Source organism: Thalassophryne amazonica, chromosome 14 (genome assembly GCF_902500255.1).
Source record: "Thalassophryne amazonica chromosome 14, fThaAma1.1, whole genome shotgun sequence".
Taxonomy (NCBI): Eukaryota; Metazoa; Chordata; class Actinopteri; order Batrachoidiformes; family Batrachoididae; genus Thalassophryne; species Thalassophryne amazonica.
The window spans coordinates 78756003-78768204 of NC_047116.1; the positions used below are offsets into that span (position 1 = coordinate 78756003).

Below are 12202 nucleotides of genomic sequence, written 5' to 3' on the forward strand. Positions count from 1 at the left end.
CTCGGGTGTGGCCACACCTCTTGCAATGAGCATGGAACTAGAGTAACACACAGTCTATGGACATGAGACAAAATGTCAGTGACTTACAGAAACACGCATTTCTCCATAATCACACTGTGCCGAGTCGTAGTGTCTATTCTGCGTACAGTTCTGTGACTCAAACCATTGCAAGTGTTCCAAATACATGTATTGTGACACCCCTAATATGTTTATATATATATATATATATATATATATATATATATATATATATATATATATATATATATATATATATATATATATATTTTTTTTTTTTTTTTTTTTTTTTTTTTTTTTACAGGACCATAAATGGTTGGAATAGATTGTTAAACCTCCATTTCTTGTTAATGTTTATGTTTGAATATGAATATTGAAGATTGTATGGAAAATTACATGAGTGTCTTTGAGATTTTTGTGTTCCCATTGGATCAGTAAAGCAGTAAAGGTATGCTCGCCTTATTCAGGGTATTTATGATGTTTTGTGTACCAGAACAACTGCAGTTGTTCTTGTTCCCTGCTTTAAACCTTCCCTCTTTCCTTTTCCTTTCTTGGTTTTTGTTACCATTTCAGCTGTTAGGAGACTCCAGGAATAAGGTAGTTGTTTATTTCACATGCTCCTTTTAGATTTGTGCTTCATGCTTTAACCAGAACCGGGCACCATTAATACAGCTTGGCTCATTGTACTGACTGGCAGATTGCAAGTACTCACGGCACCCTCCTGCCTCACCCGCTTTTCATTTTATTTTTTTCAGCTCTACTGTGAATGTTTTTGACCATCACGCCCCATTATGTTAGCTACAGCACCCCAGTAGTGATCCTTTTTTTCCTCATAGTGACATTATTATGTTGTGTGCTACATTACTTAGATTTTTTTTTAAGTAAAAGCTTGTAATGAGAATAAACATGTTCTGTTTTACTTTCCTTCCATTGTATTGTGTTCATAGTCAAAACCTTTGCTTATATGTTGTATTGCTTGGCTGGCTTTGATATCCTCTTAAGTGTATACCCTGTAAATTGTACAGTATACAACGAAAGTACGTATGCAATACAAAAGATGCAACATCTGAAAGAGTCTTAGGACCCAATTTTTGCAACATACAAAAACGAGCTGCACAGAGTGTATAGGAGCACACTTTGCAAGTTAAGCAGCGGGAAATTGCAGAGTAAAGTCAGAGGCTAGTGACAAAGGATTTGGATTTCTCATGTTCATTAGGTTTGGTTGCATTATAGTCTATAACCATAATATCAGCCAATCAGAGTGGTATCTGCAGTAGGTGCACAGTGCTGTGGTACTGGGACAGCCGCTGCAAGAGAAAGTATTTCTGACATGATAATGGATTAGTGTCAGTCTGTCAGAGCACACAGAGGACAGCTGCCACGATCATTGTACAAGCTCTTTTCTTTATGTAGCCATAATATAGTTTCAAATTAATTTTGCACCATTTCAAGTGCAGGCAAACAAAGTGTACATACATTGTGAACCTATTTATGTAAGCCCCGTGTGAGTGTTTTGCTCTGTTTATATCACTAGACAGTACTGAACTTTAGACCAGGAAATGGGTGATGGTGCATGAGCTCTACACCTACCCACACCTCATTTTTACACCAAGGACATGGGGGCAGAGCATAAAATGACAACTGTTGTCAGGTGGAATCTACAATGCATCCGGAGAGTATTCACAGCGCTTCACTTTTTCCACATTTTGTTATGTTACAGAAATGAATGAAGTAAATTAATTTTTTCTCTCGAAATTATACCCACAACACCCATAATGACAATATGAATAGTAATAATAATTAATTAATTATTTGTTATTATTATAATTATTATAATAATAATTATTATTATTATTATTATTTTGAAAAAACCCACTGGCCACTTGAATTTTCAATAGGCGGCCAGGTAGGGGTCAATTGAAGAATTATACAGGGGTCAAAATTTTAAAATACTCCAATCATATTGAAAGCTATACCACATTATTTGTCTGAACATAAATGTTCCAAAAAGGTAGTTTGAATGATCTATAACTGAATGTTTTTGAGTTATGTGGTTAAAAACATTAAGACTGGTGACTAGGGTCAAGGGCCCTTCGACATAAGGTGAGAAGCTCGGTCATCCGCGAGGAGCTCACAGTAGAGCCACTACTCCTTCGCATTGAAAAGAGCCAGCTGATGTGGTTCGGGCATCTGATAAGGATGCCTCCTGGGCGCCTCCCTAGGGAGGTGTTCTGGACATGTCCATCTGGGATGAAACCCAGGTGGAAGACCCAAGACTAGGTGGAGAGATTATATCTCCACACTGGCCTGCAAACAGCTTGGTATCCCCCAGTCATAGGTGGTTAATGTGTCCTGGGAAAATGGGAATTTGGGGTCCCCTGCTGGAGTTGTTGACCCCACAACCCGATCCTAGAAAAGTAGTTGAAGATGAGATGAGACCAAGGGTAATTTCAGTTTGTACGGGGTCAAAAGTTAAAGTTGCCCCAATTTTGGTAAAACGTGGTGCAAATTATTGGTTGAGCTAGTAGCATTTATAAATGGAATAGTTTTGACTGTGTTGAATGCTTGGTCTGCAAAGTAAAGGTCAAACAAGGTCAACGTCAATTTGATTCTGTGACATATGTTACCCTCTAACATGATCACTAAGCATGATGAGTGGTGCAAACTATTTCTTTTTTCCTGTTATCTGCTGCACCGTAATAAAATGTGGAAAAAGTGAAGCGCTGTGAATACTTTCCGGATGCACTGCACTCGTGACACTGACCCTGCTTGGCTTTGGATGTAAGTTACGGCCCTAATGTAGAACATGGCATCTCCTATGGAGCATGCTTTACATGACCATAGTGTTCCTCAGTCCAACATTCCATTTATGTTCTTTCCTGCACAGAGGAAGCCTTTAAGGCGGCGGTATGAGTCACCAGGGATGTACTCTGATGACGATGCCAATAGTGATGCTTCCAGCGCCTGCTCAGAGCGCTCATATGGTTCAAGAAATGGAGGTATCCCTCATTACCTGCGCCAAACAGAGGATGTAGCGGAGGTACTGAACCACTGTGCCAGCTCCAACTGGTCAGAGAGGAAGGAGGGCCTACTGGGACTGCAGAACCTCCTCAAGAGCCAAAGAATACTGAGGTGGGGTGAGGTTGGAGTTGAACATTACAAGAATAGAAATATGACCTTTGAACTCTTTAAAAAAATATATATTGTTTTTATTTATTTTATTATTTATTTATTTTTACATGCTGTTTAGGAATTGCTGCATGCATAATCCTAATCTGGTCTACTGCTAAACAGGGACTGTAGCTTTTCCATGTTTTGAGTCTGGAAAATATTTGTAAAGTCTATATTATAATAGTCAAGTGGCCTCACACACAAAGTCAGTATTATGTATAATGGCCAAGTGTCCTCTGTGTGTGTGCGTGCATGCGTGTGTATGGCTTCGATCACGCAGAAGGTGGGGAGAGCTGACATTTTCCATTTGGTATGCTTTTGTATTTTGGGTCAAGGATGAACGCTGCAAAACAGAAAGTTGATAAGTCAAATATTTTTGGAGAAATTACCAATTTTTGCTAACAAGTAAACAATGGATGTTGTGCTGCAATGCATCATGGGAGATTGGAGTTTTAGGGTTTAAATGTTGTTATTGTGGTTCATGTTAGTTTGACAGTGTTGTTAGTGTTATTGGTTCATTGTTTTTGAAGTTTAATTGGTTTAGTCAGTTTACTTAGTTGCTTAGTTTAGTTAGTTACTGTATTGCGGTCAGATTAGACTAGCACCAGTAATGCTAGTCAGTAATCAGACTAAAGTTACTTCTCCAAGTTACTGTGCATTACTATTATTTTTGTATTGTGGGTCGATCGCAGCAGCCCATAGGTAGGCGGAGATTGCGGGTCACTGAACTGCCCACTAAGCATTTGATTTCATCTGTTTTCTGCAGCAGCTCCAAGTTTAAAAAAAAAAACAATTGTCGTCTCTCAAAGTGCGGTGATGACTGCACACCTGCAACGAGCTTTACAAAGACATTTTTACACTTTTTTCTTTAAAACTCTGTGCCGCTCAGTGTGTCATGCGTGAGTGCATGCGTGCTTTTATTTAGTAAATTCAATATAAGTACACACTATAATTGTAAATATGTTAAAAATACGAGGTCTGTGAGAAAAGTATCCGACCTTTTTATTTTATGCAAAAAATATATGGATTTGATTCATATGTTTTTACGTCAGCCAAGCTTGAACCTTCGTACGCATGCGTGAGTTTCTTCACGCCTGTCGGTTGCGTCATTCGCCTGTGGGCAGGCTTTGAGTGAGCACTGGTCCACCCCTCTCGTCGTTTTTTCATTGCGAGGAAATGGCGGAATGATTTGGGCTTTGTTCCATCAGAATTTTTTCAGAAACTGTTAAAGACAGGCAGCTGGAAACCATTCGGAAAATTCACATGACTTTCGGTGAAAATTTTATGGGCGTCACAGAGATTAAGGAGTGTTACTACCGCTTTAAGGACGGCCCACAATGGCGCACGGCGCACCGCGCTCCGAGCTGCGATCGATGGGCAGAAACCACCATTTCATTTCTAAACGGATGGCTGTGTCGATCCGGGACCGTCGTGTGCAATTTCTCTGGTTATCACAAGAGCCGGACATCAGCCATTTTCCGGCAGATTTCACTTTTAACAAGGGATTTTGTCATGGAAAGCTGCGCGGAGGCTTCGCGCGTCACGACGGAGCCGCTGATGGAGCGAGACAAAGAACACCTCCGTTTTGGAGTGTCAGAGGACAAGTTTGGGACATGCCTATCTCGGCTTTCAGTGGCTTACCAGTCGAGTGAGTATAAGAGAAATTGTGGAGAGCTGGGCATGTCCCAACTTGTCAGAAGGTGGGCTCAACAACAAACCTCAAATCGAACCCAGGTCTATATATATTGATAGTCCAACAAGTATTTCATCTCCTTTACAACAGACCCACCTGCCCTTTGTAAACAATGTGAAAGAAAACTGGAGGAGACTGGTTTTCAGTAAGATTACTGTGACTGAACCTGTCACTTGAAAATATATATCTGTGTGTTTGATTCTTGTGTTTTCTGTTCAATGTAGCCGAGTGGAGCTGAAGAGACTTTGTGAGATCTTCACAAGAATGTTTGCAGATCCACATAGCAAGGTATACACGTTGAGCGCTTCAACATAAAAGTGACCAACGGGTCTGTACAAAGTACAAAATTTACAATGTAAAACACCAAATAACTGATTTAGTATTATTCATCCCATGAACTAAATCATTGCTGGTATGGCCAATTATCCGAGCCAGTGAGAGGTAAAATGGGAGACCACACAAAGTTAGCATTTTTGAGACAATAGTATTGTAATTGTACCAATTTGTAAAATGATAAAGGATTTATATTTTCCATTTTCTTTGTCTAAAATTTCTCACTTCCTGTTAATTTTTATTGGTTGTTTTTGTGTGTGTGTGTGTGTTTTTAGAACTTCAAAACTTCAAAGGCCAATATCTTAAAATGAGCTGCATATGAAATAGCCTACTTCACCTCTTATTGGTTTAGTTTTACTGTATATCACATAATTAGAGAATATTTATATTTAGGAGCAAATTTAATGCACATGTACTACTGTGCAATAGGGCTGCACAGTTTGATGTGAATTGCAGTTATTGTGGTCTTGTAATTCTCTTTCCCTCATTGTCAAAAGTTAATGAGCAAAAACATTAACGAGTGTGTTTTTACATTTATTGAGTATTTAGCAGCTCAAGGTATAAAATAAATTGATTATATTGCTGCATAATGTAATAATTTTTACTTTGCAAATAAGAGTTTTAAAGATTTTAGAATAGATGGCTATTGTATGGGAGTATATCTTTTAATAATTTGGGGGTTACATATGTTAAATAAGTTTAAAATAAGCTGTATCACGCCTAAAGTGTTTATAGCCGCAGGATTTCCTTCAGCACAGTCTTGATGGTTAACATGAAACGTTATGGGCTCCTTGACACATAGCAAGAATGAGGCCAAATGACATACGAAGGAGGAATTGCATGCCGCTTGTGAAAAATTGGAGCCGCCTCCAAAGCCTTGTACACCTGTTGCCACAACCATTCGCGTACACCAGACAGAGAGTGCCCATTCAATTCCTCTCTCGGCAGGTGTCGGCCAAATTCCAGGTGCCACACATGAACATCCAATACTACTCACAGAGCACTTAGGGAATGTGGGGCCATTCGCGCAGCCAGCACGAAAATAATGAGCAGGCGACCACTTTCTAGCTGGCTGTGAAATTTGTCTAAGTGCCCCATGAGTGTGGCATTGCCAAGCAACACGTGGTGTGTGTGTGTTTTGTAAGTCGCCTCTCAGCTGATCACTGCCCAGCCACACACTGACAGCTGGAAATGACGGCTCAGTGCAAAACACAGAGACCACAGCCAGGACAGGTATATTAATAATTACTACAATAACTATTTACACAATTACATAGCAAATAAGCACGTCACGTCACCCAGCACAGCCTGTTGAGGTGCGCGCTGTGCAGCCGTTGCAGCCCGTGGCAAAGGCGATATATTTTTTATGTATTTCCACATGAGGACAGCAGGCACACACACACACACGTGTCACAGTGGACACTTGTAAGGTCATGTCCTTCAAAACATGGTACGTGTTCTCCAGCTGTGACGTCCAGGTCCAGAAATCTCAAAAGCAGCTGCTGTGTGCAGACATGCCCACCTGTCCATTCAGCCCACAGAACAAAGTGTCACTCTCCTTTTCTTTGCTCTGTGATTATTTATTTTAGTTATTTGTTATGTAATTGTGTATGTAGTTCTTGTAGTAATTATTTATATATCTGTCCTGGCTGTGGTCTCTGTGTTTTTAATGTAACACGTGATGTGCACTGAGCCGTCATTTCCAGCTGTTAGTGTGTGGCTGGGCGACGATCAGCTGAGAGGCGCCTTACCTTGCTGTGTGCGCTCAGACGTGGCCGGCCGGTCCCCATGTGATCATGTCTATACAACCCCAATTCCAATGAAGTTGGGACATTGTGTAAAATGTAAATATAAACAGAATACAATGATTTGCAAATCCTCTTCAACCCATATTCAATTGAATACATCACAAAGACAAGATATTTAATGTTCAAACTGATAAACTTTATTGTTTTTGTGCAAATATTTGCTCATTTTGAAATCGATGCCTGCAACACATTTCAAAAAAGCTGGAACAGTGGTATGTTTACCACTGTGTTACATCACCTTTCCTTCTAACAACACTCAATAAGCATTTGTATGTATGTTTGTTTTTTTAACACAGCCTTTTATGATACCAAGCTCATATCATGTTTCAGTTGAAATTTAATTAATTGTGCAACCCTACAGTGCAATATCTGGTACGCAGGTGTAGATTTACATTGTTCCTGAATGTATGATCCACAAATATACAGTGAGCGCATAATATGTGAGGACTGGTTGAAAAGTTCTGCCTCCTACGTGTTTATTTCAGTAACAAGCAAGATACTCACATGACTCACATACACAGTAAATTTTACAGAGTATAATATACTCTGCCAGGATAGCATTTGGTCCCAGTCTGAATAAGAGTAAAATACACTCTGTCAAATCAAGTTTTTCTACTCCAATAAGAGTCATTCACAGCACAATAGAGTTGATTTTACACTGTGATAGAACTGATTTTGCACTTTGATAGAGTGTATTTAACTCTATTTGGACTGGGACCAGCAGAGTGTATTTTACTCTGCAAAATTTTCTGTGTATCTGCTTAAAACTTGGAATGTTCTCCATCAGGCTGTCATTCCTTTTCCATGTAGTCACCTTCCCTTTCCACACACTTTTCACCAACACTGGACAGGTTTTTTTGCAGAAATCAGATGTCTTTTCTCGACCCCAGCGACACACAGCTGCTTGTACCTCTGTGTCATTAGTGTAACAGTGTCTCTTCAGGTGTTCTTTCAGCTTGGGAAAAAGGAAAATGTCACATCCTTTGATGCTGGATTTTCACCCTTCAAACTCCTTGTCCACTTCCTGAATGTACTGACATCCACACAGGCGTCACTGGACACAACACTCATGTGTCGATGAACGCGCACAGGTGCACAACCCTCCGCTGCGAGGAATTCAGTAACACTTTCTTATTTCAAATGCATGTCCAAGTGCATCGACGACGACGATTCTGCACATGCCTGAAATTTCAGGCAAAAACCATTTTATGTAGCGACAGCCAATAAGTAACGGATTATTGTTGTACGATATCTTTCTTGTTATTGATATAGTCACATTAAAGGCAGAACATTTCAGCCGACCCTCTTGAATGTTATAGATATTACAGAAAAAAATTAAATACTTGTTCAGTATAAATCTCTGCTGTTACTTATTTTGAACTAATGGAGTGTCTCTTGTTGCATGGCTTGCCTTGGTGTGGATTTAACAACAGAGAGTAAGTGTGTTTTTAAAGAGTTTGTTCTTACTGTGCAAACATTAAAGTAAATCTAAACATGTCAGTCAGTCAGCAGTGTGTGCGCTAAGTGTTTGAAACGTATGTGTTTGGAATGGATTCAGGTGTTTAGCATGTTTCTGGAGACGCTCGTGGACTTCATCACAGTGCACAGAGAGGACCTGCAGGACTGGCTTTTTGTCCTGCTCACACAGCTGCTGAAGAAGATGGGGGCAGACCTGCTCGGCTCGGTGCAGGCCAAAGTCCAGAAGGCCCTGGATGTCACAAGGTGTGAATATTAAGAGTTCAGCATTTTCTCTTCATGGAAGAACATTTTACTCCACTTTGTATGAATTTTAAGTGAATCTGTTTATGTTCTGCATAATCTTGAACTCATTTGTTTGGAACCTGACAGTGACCAGATCTGACTGGTTCAGCCTCCAGCTTGTTTAGTAATCACATGGCATACAGACATCTAACAATATGTGTATAACTTGTTGTTTATTACCAGGGAGTCCTTCCCTTTTGATCAACAGTTTAATATCTTGATGAGATTCATTGTGGACCAGACCCAGACCCCTAACCTCAAGGTACGGTAAAATAATAAATACCAACTTCATTTTTTGATAATCACATGTACAGATGTGGGTGTGTAAGCATGCCAGTTTCACAGTAATGCAAGTATGTTGTGAAATAAAACATTTGTTGTGTCTTCAGGTGAAGGTTGCAATTTTGAAGTACATCGAATGCCTGGCTCGGCAGATGGACCCGACAGACTTTGTCAATTCCAGCGAGACGCGTTTGGCCGTATCTCGCATCATCACCTGGACCACTGAGCCAAAAAGCTCTGATGTGAGGAAGGTACAGCAACTCTCCATACTCGATCTTATCTGCAACATCTCATGGAATTTTGCTTGATTTGATCTGCTGTCTAATTAAATTACAGGGTAAAACTCTTCGTTTGCCATTGTGAAAATGTTTTGTTCTAAAAGCAAAAAGAGTCGAGGTGTTGCTACAGGATTCTTACACTCTGAAGCGAGGATGTACTTTGGGCCTTCATAGGAGGTTTCTTTTATGTTAGTGTTACAGTTGTTGTCTTGCCAGCAGGACATTGAACATGTATAACATACATGGGATGTCATTCCATACAAAGTTATTATAATATTAATATTTGGTGAGAAAGTGCTTTGCAAATCTCAAGGCTGGAGTCATGAGTGGAGTGAAAGATAAAATGAAGTAATATATATTTATAGGTCAGTACTTTGATAATGACTCTGTTTTACAGTCATTTTCATACACCACCACCAGAGCCTGATTTCAATTAATCTGGAATATTTCAGCTGCAGCTTTTATTTAGAAGCAGTAGTGTTTAATTACCAATAGAGGAAAACCATCTTTGCTATGGATGACCTTGGTTTTCGAACCTATTAACTTCCCCTTGTCTGAGTCATATCATATGTTCTCCCTGTCATTTGTCCACTGCTGGTATTCCCTATGCAGTCCTTGTTTACTTTCAGTTTATACTGCAGGGTCATTCCTTGCCAAATCAACAGATGGGCACCAACAAGAAATGTGGAGGTATTAAATTTGGTCATACACCCCTAGTTTTGAAGGACATTTTCTCAATTACTGCACCAAGTGATTTGCTTTAGTTACATTATTCTCCTCTATCTCAGTGGCTCTCAAACCGGTCCTGAAGTAGGGGGTGGTATAATTTTTGCATAATTATACTCAACAAAAATATAAACGCAACACTTTTGGTTTTGCTCGCATTTTGTATGAGATGAACTCAAAGATCTAAAACTTTTTCCACATACACAATATCACCATTTCCCTCAAATATTGTTCACAAACCAGTCGAAATCTGTGATAGTGAGCACTTCTCCTTTGCTGAGATTATCCATCCCACCTCACAGGTGTGCCATACCAAGATGCTGATTAGACACCATGATTAGTGCACAGGTGTGCCTTAGACTGCCCACAATAAAAGGCCACTCTGAAAGATGCAGTTTTGTTTTATTGGGGGGGGATACCAGTCAGTATGTGGTGTGACCACCATTTGCCTCATGCAGTGCAACACATCTCCTTCGCATCATCCGTGAAGAGAACACCTCTCCAACGTGCCAAACACCAGCGAATGTGAGCATTTGCCCACTCAAGTCGGTTACGACGACAAACTGGAGTCAGGTCGAGACCCCGATGAGGACGACGAGCATGCAGATGAGCTTCCCTGAGACGGTTTCTGACAGTTTGTGCAAAAATTCTTTGGTTATGCAAACCGATTGTTTCAGCAGCTGTCCGAGTGGCTGGTCTCAGACGATCTTGGAGGTGAACATGCTGGATGTGGAGGTCCTGGGCTGGTGTGGTTACACGTGGTCTGCGGTTGTGAGGCTGGTTGGATGTACTGCCAAATTCTCTGAAACGACTTTGGAGACGGCTTATGGTAGAGACATGAACATTCAGTACACGAGCAACAGCTCTGGTTGACATTCCTGCTGTCAGCATGCCAACTGCACGCTCCCTCAAATCTTGTGACATCTGTGGCATTGTGCTGTGTGATAAAAATGCACCTTTCAGAGTGGCCTTTTATTGTGGGCAGTCTAAGGCACACCTGTGCACTAATCATGGTGTCTAATCAGCATCTTGATATGGCACACCTGTGAGGTGGGATGGATTATCTCAGCAAAGGAGAAGTGCTCACTATCACAGATTTAGACTGGTTTGTGAACAATATTTGAGAGAAATGGTGATATTGTGTATGTGGAAAAAGTTTTAGATCTTTGAGTTCATCTCATACAAAATGGGAGCAAAACCAAAAGTGTTGCATTTATATTTTTGTTGAGTGTATATGTTACGATGTATTACCCCCTTAAAAATGTGGAGACAGTTATTATGAACAAGAAAATGTAAATCGATGTACTCTCACTCCCCCTGTACATACCCCCTGAAGTTGAAACCCCACAAAACTTGCATTTTCACTCCAAAGTGCTGTCTGGCAATGACAAAGAAACTATAAACCAATAAAGAAAGCTATTTTAATAGCATTTTCTTTTATCACACATAAAAATAATATTACAGGAACATTGTACATATTGTGAGGTTTGAATCATGTGAGTATTTGTCCATAATGGTCCATTTCTTTAGTTCAGAAATGGACCATTTCTAAGGGGGTAATGCGCCGCAGTGTTTTATTAAGCAAAGTAGTACCTCCCCCTACCTTCATGAGACGAAAGAGGTCACTCGATTTTGACAGGAATCTTGAGCATAGCGAACCTCCAGGTAGAGACGTCCTACGTTGCCAGGCAGCATTTTGGAGTGAAAAATGCATGTTTAGGGGTTTCAACTTCAGAGGGTTTGTACAGGGGGACCGGTTTGAGATCCACTGCCCTGTTTCCTCCGCAGGGTGGCTGGGCGCTTCCTTAGAGATAGGGTGAGGAGCTCGGTCACTCGGGAGGAGCTCGGAGTCGAGCCTCTGCTCCTCCACATCGAAAGGAGTCAGTTGAGGTGGCTCGGGCATCTTTTCCGGATGCCCCCTGGACGCCTCGCTGGAGAGGTGTTCCGGGCACGTCCCATTGGGAGGAGGCCCCGGGGAAGACCCAGGACACGCTGGAGGGACTACATCTCTTGGCTGGCTTGGGAACGCCTTGGGGTTCCCCCGGAGGAGCTGGGGGAGGTGTGTGTGGATCGGGAGGTCTGGCCGGCTTTGCTTGAGCTGCTGCCCCCGCGACCCGACTGCAGATAAAGCG

General features: G+C 41.0%; 1 protein-coding gene across 1 annotated transcript in view; it reads left to right on the plus strand.

The window, feature by feature from the left end:
- The window catches only part of clasp1a (cytoplasmic linker associated protein 1a), a 234507-nt gene that overhangs the window by 180881 nt on the left and 41424 nt on the right, over positions 1 to 12202 (plus strand). Inside the window, 7 exon segments of the mRNA XM_034187292.1 lie at positions 592 to 615; positions 2906 to 3150; positions 5107 to 5170; positions 6134 to 6136; positions 8582 to 8745; positions 8968 to 9046; positions 9174 to 9317. Of these exon segments, the coding sequence (XP_034043183.1) occupies positions 592 to 615; positions 2906 to 3150; positions 5107 to 5170; positions 6134 to 6136; positions 8582 to 8745; positions 8968 to 9046; positions 9174 to 9317 (723 nt within the window).